The 21,095-nt window shown below is 39.8% G+C and overlaps 1 protein-coding gene across 1 annotated transcript in view; it reads right to left on the bottom strand.

The window, feature by feature from the left end:
- Nucleotides 1-20,404, bottom strand: part of ANKRD31 (ankyrin repeat domain 31) — a 134,478-nt gene extending 114,074 nt beyond the window's left edge. The window contains exons 1-3 of the mRNA XM_018053792.1: nt 20,108-20,404; nt 6,741-6,799; nt 4,826-4,935 (exon numbers count right to left, since the gene is read on the bottom strand). Of these exons, the coding sequence (XP_017909281.1) occupies nt 4,826-4,935; nt 6,741-6,799; nt 20,108-20,262 (324 nt within the window). The 5' untranslated portion in view covers nt 20,263-20,404. The remainder of the gene's footprint in view (nt 1-4,825; nt 4,936-6,740; nt 6,800-20,107) is intronic.

Genomic DNA, 21,095 nt, shown 5'->3' with positions numbered 1-21,095 from the left:
AAGCAGTTCATTCAAGTATCTAAAACACCCACTTATCTTACTAGAGGACCAGTGAATTTTCCTATTGAGGCCTAATTATTCCTTTGCTCCTACCCACATAAGGAAAATGCAAAAGATAAGAGAGCAAGTAAGAAGGAAGTTTACTCCTGACTGCTGATTTTTCCCCTCTTCCATAGGCAGAAATACTCCTCAAGAGATAATGCCTCAGAATATAATGGGTGCTGGAGCTGTTCATTTGCTGATTATCAAAATATAAGGATACACTCAATCCATTCTTTCTTAAGGGGTACAAATCGCTATCTGTGCTGTTGATACATGTGACATTTTCCCCCTGCCCCTTCCAGGTAATTCAAGTGCAGACATTAAAAAAAAAAAAACCTGTTGGGGGTTGGGTATGAGAGGTCAAAGAAGGTTTAATTTGTATTAACTAAGAGTACTTGAAAAAGGAAGAAGTCTGTTTATATATCCTTAACCAAAAAACCATATTCTACTATCTGAGCTCTTCTACACCTGAATAATGGATTACTGGGAGAGAAATGGGAGCCTGGCCGACCAGGTCAGCTGGATCAACCCTGGCTCCATAAGGCATGGGATGTCTGTCCTCAAACTAGCCTCACATTCCACAGAACGGAATACACATTCCTGCAGTGCTTCAGAGATCTTGATGAGTTATTGATAACATGTGCTTAAAATACTTTTCTCTCACACTGAGGCAGTGAAATTTGGTTATCTATACAGATTTTTTTATTATTTTAAAATACCCGCATGATTGTCTTTTAGACTGCTTGATCGGGATTTTGGGTACCATCTTTACATTGCTTCTGAGTTATAAAATGATAGAATGGTCATTTTAAACTGCACTATGTGTGCATGCTAAGTCATTTCAGTTGTATCAGACTCTTTGCAGCCCTATGGATTACAGCCCTCCAGGCTCCTCTGTCCATGGGATTCTCCAGGCAAGAATACTGGAGTGGGTTGCCATGCCCTCCTCCAGGGGATCTTCCTGACCCAGGGATCAGACCCACATCTCTTCTGTCTCCCGCACAGGCACGTTCTTCACCACTAGCGCCACCTGGGAAGCTCTAAACTTCACTGAGTAGTATCTAAATACAACTTAAACACAAAGCAATTTAAACACTGAATGACAATTGTCTTTACTCTGGCTGAGTTAGGAGCCAAGGCCCTGGTTACATCCTATTTCTTTCCAAAATAATCCTAAGCAATTGCAACTCTGGGCAGAGACAGCAATTCTAAGACCCTAAGAATTAAAGAAGGTCAGGATGGGTTAGAGTCAGGAAAAAGATACCAGAGACATTAATGATCAGCACAGTAGAGTCAAGGAGTTTCCTAAGTTTTGCTCAGTCACCTTGAATTTGACTGGTCCAGCTATTCATACCTCAAGAGAGGTAGCTAGTAAGAGAGAATGCTACCTTCTCCTGGGGCTTAAAAAGACCCTGCAGGATGCAACCTACTATATACAGAATAAACAACAAAGTCTTACTATATAGCACAGGGAACCATATTCAATATCCTGTGATAAACCAGGAATATGAAAAAGAAAATGTATATATATGTACAACTGAATCACTTTGTTGTACAGCAGAAATTAACAACATTGTAAATCAACTACACTTTAATAAAATTTTTTAAAAGCCCTTACAGTACCTATCAATATACACATAATCTCTGTACCCTCTGGTTTTACCAACAATGGTCCTTCTTCCATTACACAACTGTCAAACAAGCCTTTGGTTGTTCATTTCTCTTTAAAGGTTCTCTCTAATGTTTGTTTGAACTGATTTCACCTTTACATATGGATATGGGTGGAAAGTGGAAACTGCATAATGGAAAGGAAAAGTGAAATTCAACCTGATTCAGAACTCTTAGACAGCGTTTCAGAGAGCAGAAGATGGAAGAGGCAGCCTGACAGTGATAATCACAGGATTAATCATTATTCCCTGCCAAATAAGCATCTTCCAGATGATCAAAAGCTAATTATATTAACAGTGAGAACAATGGTGCCTACTGTATTAGTCAGGCTTCTCCAGAGAAGCAGAACTAATAGGATATGTATATACAGAGTGAGAGATGTGTCCTAACTGGCTCATGTAATTATGGAAACTGGCAAGCCCAGATCTGCAATGTGGACTGTCAGGCTCAAGACCCAAGAAAGCTGATAGCAGAGATACAGTCCAAAGGCTCTCTGCTGGAGAATTCTCTCTTGCTCAGGGGGGCTGGTTTTTTTCTTCTATACAGGCCTTCAACTGGATGCATGAAGCCCACCTTCATCCATAACGGGCCCATTCGATTACTGAGGGCAATCTGATTTACCCAAATCCACTGACTTAAATGTTAATCTCATTCAAAAACATCCTCAAAGAAACTCCCAGAATGTCTGACTAACTATTTGGGTACCCAATGGCCCAGTCAACATGTAAAATTAACTATTATACCTTCTAATTTTGATAATAATGTCTCTAATTATCTCTCCAGACATACTAGGCTCTCTAAACAAAATTTTAAAATTTTCTAAAGTAAAAAAATAAATAAAATTAAATTTAAAATTTTCTATGTAAAATTTAAAAACTGCTTGCCATATAGCACCTATAAAGAACAAGAAAAGGTACTGCAAGACCCATAAATGATGAGTATGAGATATTTTAAAACACTTCTTACGTTTTTAAAAATTAGCATGGTACTTGTCAAACCAAAGATCCTCATTATCATCTTCATGGTTTGCCCTTACTTAAAATGTTCCACTATTTCTTTTTTAAAAAATTTTTATTAGAGTATAGTTGCCTTACTATATGTTTACTATAACTTTAATGCTGTGTTAGTCTCTGCTGTACAGTAAAGTGAATCACTTATATGTATACATGTATCCCCTCTTTTTTAGATGTGCTTTCCTTTTAGGTCACCACAGATCACTGAATAGAGTTCCCTGTGCTAGACAGCAGGTTCTCATTAGCTATCTATTTTATACATAGTGGTGTGTATATGTCATTCCCACTCTCATCATTTCTAAAATTGTTTTGAAGTTGAAATGTCATTATTATATCTGAGTTTTAACAAAAATTTTGTTCAGAAATCTGTTTAGTAACTGAATTATTTAGAATTTACTTAACATCAGATTTTGAAGCAATACATATTCAAGTTGTGGAACAATACATTATTTTTTTATTTAAATTAACTTTGGGAAGTTATTTAAAGAGACCAGTGCCTTTCCTGGTCTATTTATTTGATAAAATCAGTATCTCTCACATAGTTAAATTTCTAAAGGTTTATTTTCAAAGAATAAAATTAAAAAAAATTTAAAACTGTGAAAGCAGCAGTATCTGTCAATTAAAAAAAAACATTAATTAAAATTTGCTACAGATGTTTAACACTTTGATAACATGGCCTAACTTACTGTTTAAAAAAATGAGGGAGAGGCAGGGGAAAGTTAGAGGAGGTATCTATTTTACTACCAATGAAATTCAATGAAGGCAAAAAGAGAAGGACAAATACCAAATACTTCATTCAACCTTCTTATCTGAAGAAGCCCATGGCCAGCAGATAGCTGATTTACAATCTGATGAAAGAATCTTTGAAAGCTAGTCAGTCCTCTAAGGCAACTGTTTCAATCTAGCTTATAATTAGAATTTCTTGGGAGGCTTTTGAAAAATGTAGAGTCCTAGGTTCTACTCAAATATGAGTTTGAGTCTATATTTTTAAATAGCTTTGATTACCAAAAAGGTTTGGTAATCAAGCTTTCAAAATTACCATTCTGAGGTACAATCTAGAGCCAAGTACAATATTCACATAATAAATGTTTCTGAGATAAAGAGAAAAAATTTAATTTTTATTTCCCATTTCACAGTTACTAAAGCTAAAGGGGAAAAAGTTTTTTTCTTCTTAATTCAGAAGTTATAAAACTGATATTTAAGCAAACTGTTAGAAACTAAATATAGGCATCTCCAGCTTTTAAAAAAATATTTGGTGTTGTATTTTTTTCTTTTGACTAGTTATACAAGTTATACACCCTCAGGTACAATATCACAGAAACTTTCACAATCACTCTTTGAAACTGTTGTCAATTTCTGCTATTAAAATACAAGTATTCTCTCTTCCATTCCTTAAACTCTGTAGTTATCTCTGGTTAGCTAACTTATTTGTGGCAAGGTGCTAAATGAATCATCCCTTACTTTTCCCCATGGTGACTGCATTAAAAAGAAACAAGTGAAAATTTGTGTATATAAGTGTATGCCTGCACACATGTACTCTTTCTCTCATACACACGCACACACACACACACACACACACACAGGACAATAGAGGGGCCTTTCAGTGGCCTGTATCTCAAATTATACCACACAGATTAGTATCTTATTCACAAATTTAAGGTGACCTCTGGCTGGATGGCATCACCGACTCAATGGACATGAGTCTGAGTAAACTGTGGGAGACGGTGATGGACAGGGAGGCCTAGGGTGCTGCAATTCATGGGATCGCAAAGAGTCAGACACGACAGAGCGACTGAATTGAACTGAACTGAACTAAAATACAGTGGAGATGAAAACTGTTAATTATTATATCTTATTTTAGCCTATTTTAACTTTCTCAATCCCACATTTCTATCAGAAAGAGAAATAAATAAAGGAAAAAGAGCCTAAAACATTTGACTTTTACATAAGAAACAGTGTGACTGGCTAAGAAATGGGAAAAAACTGAGTAAGAAAGAAAAGCAAAACAGTAGCAAAAAGAATTAATTATGAGTAATTTGCCCCTATTTCAAATAGCATTACTAATTTTTAAAAAGCATGCATTTAATCAGTATGCTACACACCTGTAAGACTGTATCCTCAATAAGAATAAGCATCGTTTGATTTATACTCATTTGCTCCTGTGGATCCTCTCTGAATCTGAATCTAACCTGAATCTCTGGAGAAGATGCACCTAAAATGAAATACAATCACAGGTCATTTGCAATAGTGTTATTGCTCTGCTTTAACAATGACCCAAGGCAATTCACTTACACATACACATACACAAAACTGTAAATGGTTAATATTAAAATATGCCTAACTTTGGTACTCTTCAAAAATGCAAATTAAAATAAACAGATACATTTTACTTACCAGTTTGGCAAAGATTGCATATATCCTGTGTTGGATCTAGAGAGAAAAAGTCATCTTTTATAGGAGGCAATATATGTCAAAATCTGACATGTGTTCATCCTTTAAAATGAAATTAATTTTAACTGCTTATTCTAAGGAAATAATCAGAAAGGTAGGCAAACACACTGAGAAACATCAAACATTATCAAATCATTATGTAAAGGTACATTCATATAATGGAATAAAGGCAGCAATTTAACAGGCTGAGGTAGATCAATATAACAAAGAAAAAATATATGTAGGACAATACTAATTATTAAAAAACATATTTATATTTGTGCACAAATGTCTAGAAAAAAACACAAATACTAAACACTGGCAAATGTTAGGCACTAAATTAACAGAGAAAATTACGCTATGGGATCTTTCACTTTCTACATTATATAATATTACACTTTAAAAATGTTATACTTTTAATAATTAGCAAAATAATTAAGGTCTATCCACCATTTGGAAAAGGGAAGGGAAGAAAAGGGAAGGGGAAGCAAAGGGAAAAAACTGTTGGAATATTGAAAACAGAAATCTAACTTCTTCCTAGTGGCATTTTATACATCCTAAGAATACATTTTGGAGGCCAATATTACACAAAATCCTTTCCAATTACATGTAGGAAAAACTGTTCCAAGATCAAACTGTAATTTGCCATTGGGGTATCAGGTGAGATGATGTACAGCGAGGACTTTGTGAACTACAGTTGACCCTTGAGTAACAGGGGGTTTGGACTACCTTAAACACGGTCCACTTAAACAAGGATGTTTTTTAATGGACATACATTCGGCCCTCCAGATCCGTGAGTTTGGCATCCACAGATTCCACCAACGCTACACGAAACCGTGTACTGTGTTTACAGTTCACAGCTGGTGGAGTCTGTGAACGTGCAGTACACAGATGTGGAGTGCTTGGGGATTTCGGTGTGTACAGGGGCTCCTGCAAACAGTCCCCCATGGAAACCTGGGCACAAGTGCATACACGCAAGAGCTCCATGATGGTTAGGACATTCTCCTTCCATCCTACACCTATTTCCAGGTATTCTCCAATAAAAAGTGGCTCACAAGAATCATAAAAGGAAATAACCCACTATCTGAATGGCTTTCTGCAAAACTGATCTTTCTGAACTGCAACAATCAGTGATAGATTTTTCTGGAAGTGTAAATACTGACCAAGAAGTGGACTCAGGAGGTTTGGAGAATCTGTAAGTGAAAGGCTCTTTTTAAAAAATATATACCAAGGATACTTGTACCTCAATTTTAGTCTGACAGAATCAGACTGATTACTAAAAAGTATTATTCACTTTGCAAATAGGAAAGTTCGAGGGTTACGTGGGAGATCTCTGAGGGGAGAACTGCTATCCCAGCGCTCCTTCCACATTATCAGTAGCCCTCTTTAGGAGTCATAAACACCTTCTAGAAGTTACAAACCCCACTGCTATCCTTACAACAACAGATCTTAAGATCTGTCACAGATGCCTGGAAGAAATTTATTCTGTGTAAAGTTAAAGAATAAGACTAAATATAAAAGAAGTTAATAGAATAATAATACTTGGAAAATTAAAGGGACTGCTTAGTGAAAAGAATTATTTCTCACCTTTACTGGGATGGAGACTGAACTCAGATCTAAGAGACGTGTCTTGATTAAAAAGCAACCTTTCAGAAACAAAAAAGATGATATAGATGTTATGATGTTTCTTAAAGACTAATAATTCAGCTGGCATTTAAGTTTTTTTTCCAGTTTTACTGAGACGTAACTGACATATAATATTGTATAAGTTTAAGTTATACAATGTGATGATACACAGCATGCATTGCAAAATGATTAAGTGAATAAACTTTTAATATAGTTCAATGTAAACTACTCATAAAATTATAACTAAATTTGCTAAAATTCTTAGTTATACCACTATTAATATTCTATATCAGTGCATTTTTTCAGAAGTATAGTCTTTAAATTAAAACTTATCCAAGATGACTCATGCACCTATGGGTACCTTATTTTTGACAAAGGAGGCAGGAGTATACATTGGGGCAAAGACAGCCTCTTCAATAAGTGGTGCTGGGAAAACTGGCAGCTACGTGTGAAAGAGTGAAATCAGACCACTTCCTAACGCCATGTGCTCAGTCACTCAGTTGTGTCCGACTCTGCGACCACCTGGACTGTAGCCCGCCAGGCTCCTCTGTCCATGGGAATTCTCCAGGCAAGAATACTGCAGTGGGTTGCCATTTCTTCCTCCAGGGGATCTTCCCAACCCAGGGATCGAACCCAGGTCTTCCACACTGCAGGCGGATTCTTCACCATCTGAGCCACCATGCAAGCCCTCCTAATGCCACACAAAGATAAACTCAAAATGAATTAAAGACCTAAATGTAAGACCAGAAACTATAAAACTCTTAGAGGAAAATATAGGCAGAACACTTCATGATATAAATCAAAGCAAGATTCTCTATGACCCACCTCCTAGAGTAATGGAAATAAAAGCAAAAAATAAATAAGTGGGACCTAATGAAACTTAAAAGCTTTTGCACAGCAAAGGAAACTATGAACAAGGTGAAAAGACAACCCTCAGAATGAGAGAAAATAATAGCAAAGGAAACAACTGACAAAGAATTAATTTCCAAAATATACAAGCAGCTCATACAACTCAACACCAGAAAAACTAAAAACCCAATCAAAAACTGGGAAAAAGACCTAAACAGACATTTCTCCAAAGAAGACATACAGATGACTAACAAAACACATGAAGAGGCTCAACATTGCTCATTATTAAAGAAATGTAAATCAAAACTACAACGAGATACCATTTCACACCAGTCAGAATGGCCATCATCAAAAATTCTACAAACAATAAATGCTGGAGAGGGTGTGGAGCAAAGGGAACCATCTTGCCAGTTGGAATGTAAATTGATACAGCCACTATGGAAGACAGTATGGTGATTCCGTAAAAAGCTAGGAATAAAACCATTATATGACCCAGCAATCCCAATCCTAGGTGTATACCCTGAGGAAACCAAAACTGAAAAAGACACATGTATCCCATTGTTCACTGCTGCACTATTTACAACAGCTAGAACATGGAAGCAACCTCGATGCCCATCAACAGATGAATGGATAAAGAAGCTGTGGTACATATACACAATGGAATATTACTCAGCCATAGAAAGGAGGGAATTTGAGTCAGTTTCTAATGAGGCTATTATACAGAGTGAAATAAATCAGAAAGAGAAATATAAATATCATATACTAATGCATGTATATATGGAACCTAGAAAGATGGCACTGATGAATTTACTTGCAGGGCAGCAATGGAGAAACGGACATAGAGAACAGATGGGCATGGGGGACGTGAGGAGGGAGAGAGTGAGATGTATGGAGACAGTAACACGGAAACTTACATTACCATATGTAAAATAGACAGCCAACAAGAATTTGCTGTTTGACTCGGGGAACTCAAACAGGGGCTCTGTGACAGTCTAGACAGGTGGGATGGGAAGGGAGACGGGAGGAAGCTTTGGGAGGGAGGGGACATGGGTGTACCTATGGCTGATTCTTGTTGATGTTTGACAGAAAACAACAAAATTCTGTAAAGCAATTATCCTTCAATTAAAAAATAAATTTAAAAAACTTATCTAAGATGAAAATTAAGACATTCATGTGCTCTGTTCTTTTTAAATAAATACTCTGCTATTTTTGGATATTTTGGAGTAAGGGGCAAACATCAATATAGTTTTTGAACAGAAGTGAAATGAGGAGATGATGTGAAGGAACCAGTGCTGGTGGGTTTTTTTCATTCACCTTTCTCTACATCACAGAGAATTTAAGATCCCAGGGTTAAATTCAAGTGTATATTTTCAGAACATAAATTATAGAAATTTAAGTTTTGGATTCACATCTTACTATGTTCTAGGCAGCACCAAGGTAAAGAGAAAAGATAGTCCTTGTTCTCAAGAAGCTTCAGATCCGGTGAGGGATAAAAACAGCAAAGATATATCATGCCAAGTATGCTACTAAGCAGAGCATTCTAAGTATGCTACTATATATCATTCTAAGTATGCTACTAAGAATTTCTCCTCTTTAAAAAATCTTTAAAGAATGAAAAAAAAAATGGGCAAAGGATTTGAATAGACACTTCTCCAAAGAGGATATACAAATCAGTTCAGTTCAGTCACTCAGTCATGTACGACTCTTTGCAACCCCCTGAACTGAAGCATACCAGGCTTCCCTGTGCATCACCAACTCCCGGAGCTTGCTCAAACTCATGTCCATCAAGTCAGTGATACCATCCAACCATCTCATCCTCTGTTGTCCCCTTCTCCTCCTGCCTTCAATCTTTCCCAGCATCCGGGTCTTTTCCAATGAGTCAGCCCTTTGCAACAGGTGGCCAGAGTATTGGAGCTGCAGCTTCAGTGTCAGTCCTTCCAATGAGCATTCAGGACTGATTTCCTTTAGGATTGACTTGTTTGCTCTCCTTGCAGTCCAGAGGACTTGAGAGTCGTCTCAAAAACACAGTTTAAAAGTATCAATTCTTCAGCACTCAGCTTTATGATCCAACTCTCACATCCACACTTGACTACTGGAAAAACCATAACTTTGACTAGACGGAACTTGGTTGGCAAAGTAATGTGTCTGCTTTTTAATATACTGCCTAAGTCTGTCATAGTTTTTCTTCCAAGGAGCAAGCGTCTTTTAATTTCATGGCTGCAGTCACCATTTGCAGTGATTTTGGAGCCCAAGAAAAGAAAGTCTATCACTGTTTCCATTGTTTCCCCATCTATTTGCCATGAAGTGATGGGACTGGATGCCATGATCTTTGTTTTCTGAATGTTGAGTTTTAAGCCAGCTTTTTCACTCTCCTCTTTCACTTTCATCAAGAGGCTCCTTAGTTCCTCTTTGCTTTCTGCCATAAGGGTGGTGTCATCTGCCTATCTGAGGTTACTGATATTTCTCTTGGCAACATGAAAAATGCTCAACAGTACTAAGCATTAGGGAAACCATAATGAGAGACCACTTCACACCAACCAAAAACAAATAAACAAACAAAAAACAAAAATGACAAGTGTGGCAAGTATATGGAGAAACTGGAACTCCTGTACATTGCTAGTGGGAATGTGAATTGATACAGCCACTGTGGAAAACAGTATGGTGCGTCCTCAAAAAATTAGACAGATTTACAATTTGATCTAATAATTCCATTTCTATGTATGCACACAAAGCAACTGAGAGCAGAGACCTGAATTTGTACACTTATGTTCACAGAAACACTATTCACAACAGCTAAAAGGTGGACATTGACAAGTGTCCACTGACAGATGAGTAGATAAACAATGCGGAACCTACATACAGCGGAATATTTTTCAGCCTTAAAAAGGAAGGAAATACTAATACATGCTACATCATGGACAGACCTTAAAGACATCATATTAAGTGAAAAAAGGCAGACATAAAAGAACAAAAATGGTACAATTCCACTTACATGAGGTACAGAGTAATCAGACTCATAGAAACAGAAAGTAGAATGGTGGTTGCCAAGGGCTGAAGACAGGGAAGAATGGGGAGTTATACAGAGTGTCAATTTGAGAAGATGAAAAAATTCTAGAGATAACTAGTAGTGATGGCTGTACAACATGAATGTATTTAATGTCACTGAATTATACACTTGAAAATGGTTAAAATGCTATGCTATATATATATATATATATATATATATCTCACTACAATTTAAAAAAAATGTTTTAAAATCTTCCCAGAATCCAAGAATGTAACAATGTACTAAGGCATAAATATATGATTTGGAATGATTGGTTTTTTTTTTACTCATTTAACCTTTTTATGGAAAATTACAAATAACAACAAATAAAAGACAATAGTACAGTCACCATCCGAGTGCAATAATTATCAGTACCCAGCCATTATTGCTTCTTTATAACCCTTGCCATCCTCTGCACCCAGTGTGAGTCTCTTACTAGATTATTTTTAAAGCAAATCCTGAACATCTTATTCCATTTCATCTGGAAATATTTCAGTATTCAACTCTAAAAGATAAGGACTCTTTTAACATAACCATAATAATCACACCTTTAAAAACAGCCAAAACTACATACTTAAAAAAGCTAATGATTACTTAACATTAATAAACGTCATGGCTCAGACGGTAAAGCGTCTGCCTACACTGCAGGAGACCCGAATTCGAGCCCTGGGTCAGGAAGTTCCTCTGGAAAAGGAAATGGCAACCCACTCCAGTACTCTTGCCTGGAAAATCCCATGGACGGAGGAGCCCGGTAGGCTACAGTCCATGGGGTCACAAAGAGCTGGACACGACTGAGCGACTTCACTACTATATAGTCTATAGCAAGCAACCTCTTTAATGGCTCTCAGTATTTATACCCTTGTATATGGTATTTATCCTTGAGTATGGACTGGATCCGGCAACTCTTCTCATAAACAAAACACAGCAAATAGGTTGGGATGTGACCTCACTAGCTTCCATCCTATCCTCTCATTCTCTCGCTGCTTCCCTCTTGTGGAAGCCAGCCTGCCATGTTGCAATGCCCTTTGCAGAAGCCTACACAGCAGGAAACTAACGGGAGGCCCCCATCAACAGAGAGGAGCCAAGGACTGAAGTCAACAGCCAGAGAAGGAGCTGAATCTCACAACCTCCGTTCGGGTAGTGGCTCCTTCTCATGAAACCGTGAGGCGAATGCAGCCTTCTGAGTCCTTGAGCCTGATCATTAGTTAAGCCACTCCTCGACTCCTGAACCACAGAAACTACACAATATGTTTACTGCTTTAAGAAGTTAATACATTTTGGAGTAAGCTGTCATACAGCAATGTAAACTAACAGATTGCGGTCAGATTTCCCTGTCTCTTTTTACAATGGTTTTGTTCATATCGGGATCCAAACAAGATACACACATTGCATTTGGTTGTATGTCTCTTAAGTCTCTTTTAAAATCTGTAAGTTATATCTTTCCCTGCCCCTTACAATTTATTTGTTGAAGAAACTGGGTTGTTTGTCCCATATAGTTTCCCACATTTGGGATTTGAAGACTGCATGTCATTTCACGTGTTCCTCTGTCCTGTGTATTTCCTGTAAACCAGTTATTAGATCGAGAAGTTTGATCTGATTCAACTGAGGAGGCAATATGTGTACTTTCTACAGGAGATAACAAAGAATGTGTTGAGAAAGGCAGTCATGCGCATACCATCTTTCACTCCTCCTAGGCCTTGGGTCTGGAACACTTTCCCACTAAAAGACAGAGTCCTCCCAGCCTGTACTGGACTTACCACCTTGTGTGGGAATACACTTCCCTGTTTAGCCTCAGGGTGTACTCCTCTGTTCTGTTGAAAAGCGCGTGTCCACTGCTCTATGTGTCCTCTGCGGAGAGAGGATGAAGTCCTTCGACCGGTGGCACCAGAGGGGAGTGTGCAGGCCATTGACCGGGCATCAGCTGAAGAGTGACTGCTGGCCATGTGGGACTGATGCCCACTACCGCAGCTAATCTTGCTCCATCTCTTCTCTCAGAGTAAACAGCTTTCAGAATGGTACTCGGCACCATTCTGTTTTAATCATTGGAGGAGTCATTATTTGGATATAGATCCTGACCCAAAATGTTGCTTTCTTTAGCTATTTTAGTCCAGTTATTTTGTCTCACTGTATCTTGCTTTATATTTTTCCCTTCTGCAATTGTATCCTTTATAACAGGTATTTCCTATCTAGACAATTCATGAGGACAGTGCTAGTCTATCTTAAAGGACAAAATGAACACTCACTTTGCAGGGTATTTTATTCAATTAGCCTTTAAATGCACTTATAATGTTCAGAGAATATGATTTGACCTGAACATATACCTAAATCTATGTAATAATGAACTAGCTTAGAAAGTGGTTCTGTTTAAATTTATTGAACAGGATTAGTTTGAGATGTATTCTTTAAATGTTGTTGATCAGTAAATATTTATCAGAGGGTGAGACAGAAATTAAGGATTGATAAAGGGTTCTCAGGGCACATATAAGAAAAATGAATCCTTGTTGTTGTTCAGTCACTCAGTCGTGTCCAACTCTTTGCAACCCCATGGAGCAGCACGCCAGGCATCCCTGTCCTTCACCATCTCCCAGAGCTTGCTCAAATCCTCGTCCATTGAATCAGTGATCCCCTCCAACCATCTCATCCTCTGTCAAGAACAGAGAACAGAGGACGAGATAGAGAATGAATCCTGCCTCTTAGTAAACAAAAAACAAGCAAACAAAATCTTTTTAGTCAGCAATTTAAATTCTTACAGATTAGTAGCAACACCTTCCAAGCCATAAAAGAAACTGGATGCATTTTCCAGTTTCATAAAGTTAGGACCAAGTCCAGGCTCTCAGAGTACTTTTCAGACACAGTTATGGCACCCTCATTCTTTGCAGGCCTTGCTTTATATAATTCCACTGGTTGTCAAATCCTTTCTCAGATTTTAGCAAAAGCACCTTAATCACTGCAACATTTAAGGATTATTTAACTATGTGAAACTGTATGTTTTGCCTCTTCTCAGGTCTTCTGAGACCTATTTTTCTCTTGTCGGTCAAAGTTGGAAGCTTGGGCGTGAAAAACAGAATAAACTGCATACAAGTAAGCAAAGAAGATGCAGGAGGAAAAAATGCAGTGGCCGTCAGCTCCAGCAATGCTTAGACTTTACTGTATTTCCATACCAATAAAAAGAACACTAATTTTTAACCCTGAGCTATGAGGTCTGAAAGAATGATGTTTATATGGCACTGCAGAGAATCATTTCAAAATGAATTAGAGGGGGAAAAAAAGATTGGTTAGCCATGACACAGTGAGCCATCTATAGCCTAGTTCTCCAGTGACTACAACTAAAAACTCTACTAGAATATTTTTTAAAGCTACCTGAGTAATCTGAAAAGTAAACAATAGCAGGCAAACTGGGGGCTGAAACTAAAATCTAAATAACAACCTTGTAGTAAGTGAGTCTCCTGGTTTGCTTGGGTTTTTTGGTTCAGTTTTTTGCTCTTATTTTTGTTTCCAGCTTTGACCCTAAGCCTAAACCTAGAACTGCACAGTGGGCACAGATACCAAAAACTTCAGGAGAAATCCTTCCTAGCTTTATCGAGAAAATTAGAGAAAGGGCCCCCTGAACACCAGAAGGTGTGGGGGAAATCCTTTAGTTTTGCCGTTTTCTCTTTTTAGCTACAGAGCTATACTGCTACCAACTATGGTAGCTTGGACACTTAAAACTCAAGAGAAAACCTGTTTCTCTCCTCCTAGAGGAACCATAATCCCAAGAGTATGAAAAGAATCTCTTTATTTTCTTCTCTCTTGTTTTTTTTTAACACTTTGCCCTGAAGATGGCCCCAGCTGCAGGAAACTACAATGAAAGGCTGACACTGAAAGAAATCCATCTTTCTGGTCATATAAACCCACATGTAGGGGTAGAGGGAGGAGAGGGTGCATGAAAATCCTGGAGAAAAGAGAGCAGGGAGGGGGACCATCTGATTCTGTATGTGATCCTACGTAAGTCTGAGGCATTCTTAAAGGAATGATGCAAAGAGATAGAGGAAAACAATACAATGGGAAAGACTAGAGATCTCTTCAAGAAAATTGAAGCTATCAAGGGAACATTTCATACAAAAATGGGCACAATAATGTACAAAAATGGTAAGAACCTAACAGAAGCAGCAGAGATTAAGAAGAGGTGGCAAGAATACACAGAACGATAAAAGAAAGGCCTTAAAGATCTGGGTTATCATGAAGGTGTGGTCACGCACCTAGAGCTGGACACTCTGGCATGTGACGTCAAGTAGGCCTCAGGAAGCATTATTATGAACAAAGCTAGTGGAATGACGGAATTCCAGCTGAGTTATTTAAAATCCTAAAAGATGACGCTGTTAAAAGTACTGTACTCAATATGCCAGCAAATTTGGAAAACTCAGCAGTGGCCAAAGGACTGGAAAGGGTCAGTTTTCATTCCTATCCCAAAGATGGGCAACGCCAAAGAATGTTCAAACTACCAAACAACTGCACTCATTTCACATGCTAGCAAGATAATTCTCAAAATCCTTCAAGGCAGGCTTCAACAATACATAAACCAAGAACTTCCAGATGTACAAGCTGGGTTTAGAAAAGGCAGAGGAACCAGAGATCAAATCGTCATCATTCACTGGATCACAGAGAAAGCAAGGGAAGTCAAGAAAAATATCTACTTCTGCTTCATTGACTACGCTAAGGCTTTGACTCTGTGGATCTCAATAAACTGTGGAAAATCCATAAAGAGATGGGAGTACCAGACCATCATACCTTACTTTTCTCAAGAGAAATCTGTATGAGGATCAAGCAGCAAAACTTAAAGTTTACATGGAACAGTGGGCTGGTTCAAAATTGGGAAAGGAGTACAACAAGGCTGTATATTGCCACCCTGCTTATTTATCTTATATGCAGAGTACATCATAAGAAATGCCAGGCTGGATGAAGCACAAGCTGGAATCAAGATGGCCAGGAGAAATACCAACAGCCCTAGACAGGCAAAAGATTCCACTCTAATGGCAGAAAGCGAAGAGGGACTAAACAGCCTCTTGAAGAGGGTGAAAAAGGAGTATGAAAATGCTGGCTTGAAACTCAACATTAAGAAAATGAAGATAATGGCATCCAGGCCTATCATTTTATGGCAAATAGAAGGGGAAAAGTGGAAGCAGTGACAGATTTTATTTTCTTGGGCTCTAAAATCATTGCAGATGGTGACTGCAACCATGAAACTAAAAGATACTTGCTCCTGGAAGGAAAGCTATGACACACCTAGACAGTATATTAAAAAGCAGAAATATCACTTTGCCAACAAAGGTCCATATATTGAAAGCTATGATTTTTCCAATAGTCATGCACAGATGTGAGAGTTGGACCCTAAAGATGGCTGAATGCTGAAGAATTAATGCTTTTGAATTGTGGTGCTGGAGAAGATTCCCTTAGACTGCAAGGAGATCAAACCAGTCAGTCCTAAAGGAAATCAACTACGAATATCCATCAGAAGGACTGATGCTGAAACTGAAGCTCAAACACTTTGGCTACCTGATGCGAAGAGCCGACTCATTAGAAAAGACCCTGATGCTGGGAAAGATTGAGGGAAGGAGGAGAAGGGGACAAAAGAGGATGAGATGGCTAGATGGCATCACTGACTTAGTGGACATGAAGTTGAGCAAACTCTGGAAGATAGTTTGGAGCCTGGTATGCTACAGTCCATAGGGCTTCAAAGAGTCAAGACATGACTTAGCGACTGAACAAGTCTTAGGCTCAACTCTGAGCTGTCCACATGCAGAACAGATTCAAAAAAGCATAATAAAGGCTTAGAGAATTGAACTATGATATTAACTACTTCCCAAATTCCAGATTAACCCCTGAATGGTACATGAGTCAGACAGACTCAAACAGCATAATAAAGGCTTTGAAAATTGAACTGATGTAACCACCACCCACAGAAGGCAACAGAATGGGCAGTCAGATCTAATCAGACTAACTGTCTCTTACAACAAACAAAAATCAACACCCTCTAGCAGATTTTAACAGGAACAAGAGTACAAAATATAACATTCAAAATATACAGAATATTATGCAGAATTACTCAACTTGCAAAGAAAGGGAAAATCTGACTAATTCTTGAAAGAACAGTGACTTCACTTTCTAAAGTTTGATATTAAGTTGACTGTGTTCCTTCCCTTACCGCCTCATTGTTCCCCTTCCCTTTCTTAAAGCAATAGTGCACAACTTAGATTATTTTTGCTTAAAAAATCTGAACGAAAAACTTCATGCCATGGATTTTTTTCTTTTGCAAGACACCTGTTTATCACTTTGTTCAAATGTGAATGTTCCCCTATGCTTTTGAAATAAATTTCCTTTTGTAATTAAAAAAAAGAAAAGATAACAGATTTGAATGTCCCAGCCTGTCCAGTCCAGATGCTGGATTTATAAGACAAAGATTTTAAAACAGCTATTTAAATAATTCTCTAAGAGATAAAGGTAAACATTTATCCAATGGATGACAATAAAGTTCTCAGCACAGAAATAAAAACTATAAAAGAGAATCCAATGGAAATTTTAGGAGATATAATTGCTGACAAAGGTCCGTCTAATCAAAGCTATGGTTTTCCCAGTAGTCATGTATGAAAGTGAGAGCTGGATGATAAAGAAAGCTGAGTGCCAAAGAATTGATGCTTTTGAACTGCAGTGTTGGGGAAGACTCTTGACAGTCCCTTGGACTGCAAGGAGATCCAACCAGTCAATCCTAAATATTCACTGGAAGGACCAATGCTGAAGCTGAAGTTCCAATACTTTGGCCACCTGATGCAAAGAACTGACTCATTGGAAAAGACCCTGATGCTGAGAAAGACTGAAGGCAGGAGGAAAAGGGGTCGACAGAGGATGAGATGGTCGGATGGCATCACCAACTCAATGGACATGAGTTTGAGCAGGCTCCAGGAGTTGGTAACAGACAGGGAAGCCCAGCTGGCTGTGGTCCATGGGGTCGCAGAGTCAGACACAACTGAGCGACTGAACCGAACTGATTATATAATACCTGAAATTAAAAATTCACTGGATGGTCTCAACAACAGAATGAATATGACATAGGAAAGGCTAAGTGAATCTGAACACAAAGCAATAGAAATTATATAGTCTGAAGAACTGAGAGAAAAAAAATGAAAAAAGTTAATACAGCCTCAAGGATTTGGGAAACTATCAGAAGGTCTAGCATCCACATCATTTAAATCCCAGAAAGAGAGAAGAAAAAGACTGGTACATAAAAAATATATGAAGAAATCATGACAGAAAACTTTCCAAGTTTGGTGAAAGATATAAGTTTACAGATTCAAGAAACTCAGTGAACCCCAAACAGGAAGAACACAGAGAAAATCATTACCAGACATGTCATAATCAAACTGCTAAAAACCAAAGATGGAAGGAATGGAAGCAGACAGATTTTAAAAGATGATATATTACACAGATGGAAAATGTGATTTAAATGGGGAAGGAGGTGCTTGACTACAAGGGACAGGGAGTACAAAGGAGGATTTGGTTTTTTTTTTAAGTAACAGAACTGTTCTGGATCTTGGGTGTAGTAATTATTATGACGTCATGGGCTAGTCAAAATGGTCCCCACATACCATTAAGAGCAAATGTTACTGTCTGTATATATAAAAGAACCAGAAATCTGAATACCCTCCTATACTGCTGCCCAGCTCTCATCCTCCATATCACGTCAATCAGCATTTCCTACCAAATTTACTTTCTAAAGATTTCTCAGATTTGTCCTTTTCCCTCTGTTCCCACTGTTTCTGCCTAGCCGAGTTCTCATCATCCCAGTCTGTTACCACTTTGATCCTAAAAGCTAACCTGAATAGCCGCGCTTTGCAAAAGGTAACCCATGCTCCAACAGTATCAACTTTAACCCAGACACTTGTGAGAAATGCAGAATCTCAAACCCCATAGAACTCCTGAAATTGGAATCCACCTTTTAACAGGATTCTGAAGTGATTTAAAGAAATAAAAGACTTTTCATTGGAATTTACAAAGCCCCAATCCAGGGCATGCATGAGTGAATGAAAATCTGATTATGCTACTCCTCCAGTTAAGATCTCACAGACGCATACAAGCTATAAGAAGCCTTACATGACCTTATCCTACCTTTCTCTCCAACCTCATCTTCCACCACACCTATCACAACATTTAACACGTCAGTAATACTTAACTGTTTGCACGTTCCAGCACACATAACACATTGCTATGTCCCACCACGACACCTTTAGCCAAGCAGTTCCCTTGGCCTGAAAACCTCTCCATCTGACTTAACTCCTATCCACCTTCACGCCTCTACTCAGAAGCCAACCCTGTATAGCAGATGGGAATCCACCTGTCGATGCAGGAGACACGGGTTTGCTCCCTGGTCTAAGAAGATTTCACATGCCAAGGGGCAGCTAGCCCCCTGCCACAACTACTGAGCCAGCGCCGGTGTGCCAACATCCTATGCTCAACAAGAGAAGCCACCACGATGAGGAAGCCCGTGCACCCCAACAAAGAGTAGCTCCCCAGTGACTGCAACTGGAGAAAGCATATGTGCAGCAACTCAAGGGGACCAAACATAAATAAATAAATTACAGAAGTCAACCCCCTCTGAGCTCCTAAACCAGCCTGCACCTACCTCCAACCCTGAACTTGCCACACAATATTGAAATGATCTGTTTATGGCTTTCCTGGCCTGTAGGTTTCTCAAAGGCAGTGGCCTCTCCTCTCTTATCTTCTCCCCATGCCCAGCACAGAGAACTAGCTACGTTTTGATGAAAGAACTACCATCTTCTCTTGATTCTTGTAAAGCTATCCATCTCCAGTTTGGCAGTAACCAGTTCCCCCATCACACGATCGTTTCTGCAAAGTATAGGAACTGCCCCTTACACCTGAGTTAGGAGTCGCTTGAAGCTTAACGCATGAAGGGTTTAGACCCAATACTTTTGTACCTGTGCAAAAAAAGCCCCAGGCTAAGAAAGCGGGCTTTTTAAAAATGCTATAATGGTGGCTCAGAGGTTAAAGCTGTCTGCCTCCAAAGCAGGAGATCCCGGTTCGATCCCTGGGTTGGGAAGATCCCCTGGAGAAGGAAATGGTAACCCACTCCAGTATTCTTGCCTGGAGAATCCCATGGACAAAGGTGCCTGGTAGGCTACAGTCCACGGGGTCGCAAAGAGACACGACTGAGCGACTTCACTTTCTTTTCTTTTCTTCCAGTGCCACTTAACTATAAAGCTCATTCGGTCCTAGGTGAGGGGGTGTGGGGAGGGTTTTGGGGTCTTTACCTACAAAGTTCTTAGCTCAGGCCTGGGCGCCCCACAGGCCCTACTCCCGCCTGCACGCAGTCCGGCTGGGCACACCTCCCCCTCAAATCTCCGAGGGCCACCCGCCGCCAGGGCCCCAGCCCACGGGCGGTCACCTTCTCCAGGGCAGCGCCTCTTCCTCGGGGTCGCTCTCCGTCACGGACCCCTCTACCACCGTTTCATCGCTGTCCCAGTCTGCGGCCTGGGAGCCTTCTTCCATCTCCACGTCGCACTCGGAGTCTTTCTTATGCTCCTTCTCCAACTCCTCCATTTCCGCAAAACAAAACAAAAATGTTCATTAAAAAAAGTAAAAATCACAAAACAAAGATTGCTCTGAGGGCCAGGAGAAATTATGAGTTAATAAGAACATTCTCGGCGCGAGACCGGCCTGTTCTGCGCGTGCAGCGCCTTAGGCCGCGAATGCGTTGTGAGGGAAGCGGGCCAGCGCCGCGCTGTGATCGCACGCGGCCGGCAGGGGGAGCCTCACGCGGCCGGCAGGGGGAGCCGCGCGCCGCCTGCAGGGGGAGCCGCGCGCCGCCCGTCGGCCCCGCCCCTCCGGCCCCGCCTCGCCCCGGCAGCGGCGGAAGGAGCTGAGCTAGCGCGAGAGGGCGCGGGGTTTCTCGATGAGCTAGGGCGTGGCTTGCTACCGCACCCGCTTTCCGCACCTTTGCCTTGGGGCCCGGCGGTCAAGGGACTGGAGCTGCGGCCTCCGGTATCAGACAGGAAGCGTTGCCGCAGACAGACCGCAGGCCGAGCCCGCCCGACGCTGCCGGCAGAGAGCGAGAGCTGGGTCAGGTCCCCGTGCAGCGCCATCTCCGGGCTTGTGAGACGCAGACCCCGGAAGGAACTGTCGCCTCTGACCGACTTTTCTGAAGCCAGAATGTGATCTTAGCCCCGAAGAGTGCTTTTGAGTCCACCAACTGCTGCCTTTTTCACACCCCCTTCCCCCCAAAGTCGCCTTAAGTAGGCAAAAACAAAAATATTAATCAGGAGTTTTTAAATCATCAGCTGATTTATTAATAACTGATGTATCTTGTATTTCTTCCCCCCCCCCCCATCAACTCTTTGGTTACCCTGGAATACAGATTGTGTAGGAAAAGCAGG

This window comes from Capra hircus, chromosome 10 (assembly GCF_001704415.2).
Source record: "Capra hircus breed San Clemente chromosome 10, ASM170441v1, whole genome shotgun sequence".
NCBI lineage: Eukaryota > Metazoa > Chordata > Mammalia > Artiodactyla > Bovidae > Capra > Capra hircus.
The sequence above is the reverse complement of the archived record's forward strand: the minus strand, read 5'-3'. Positions and strand labels throughout refer to the sequence as shown.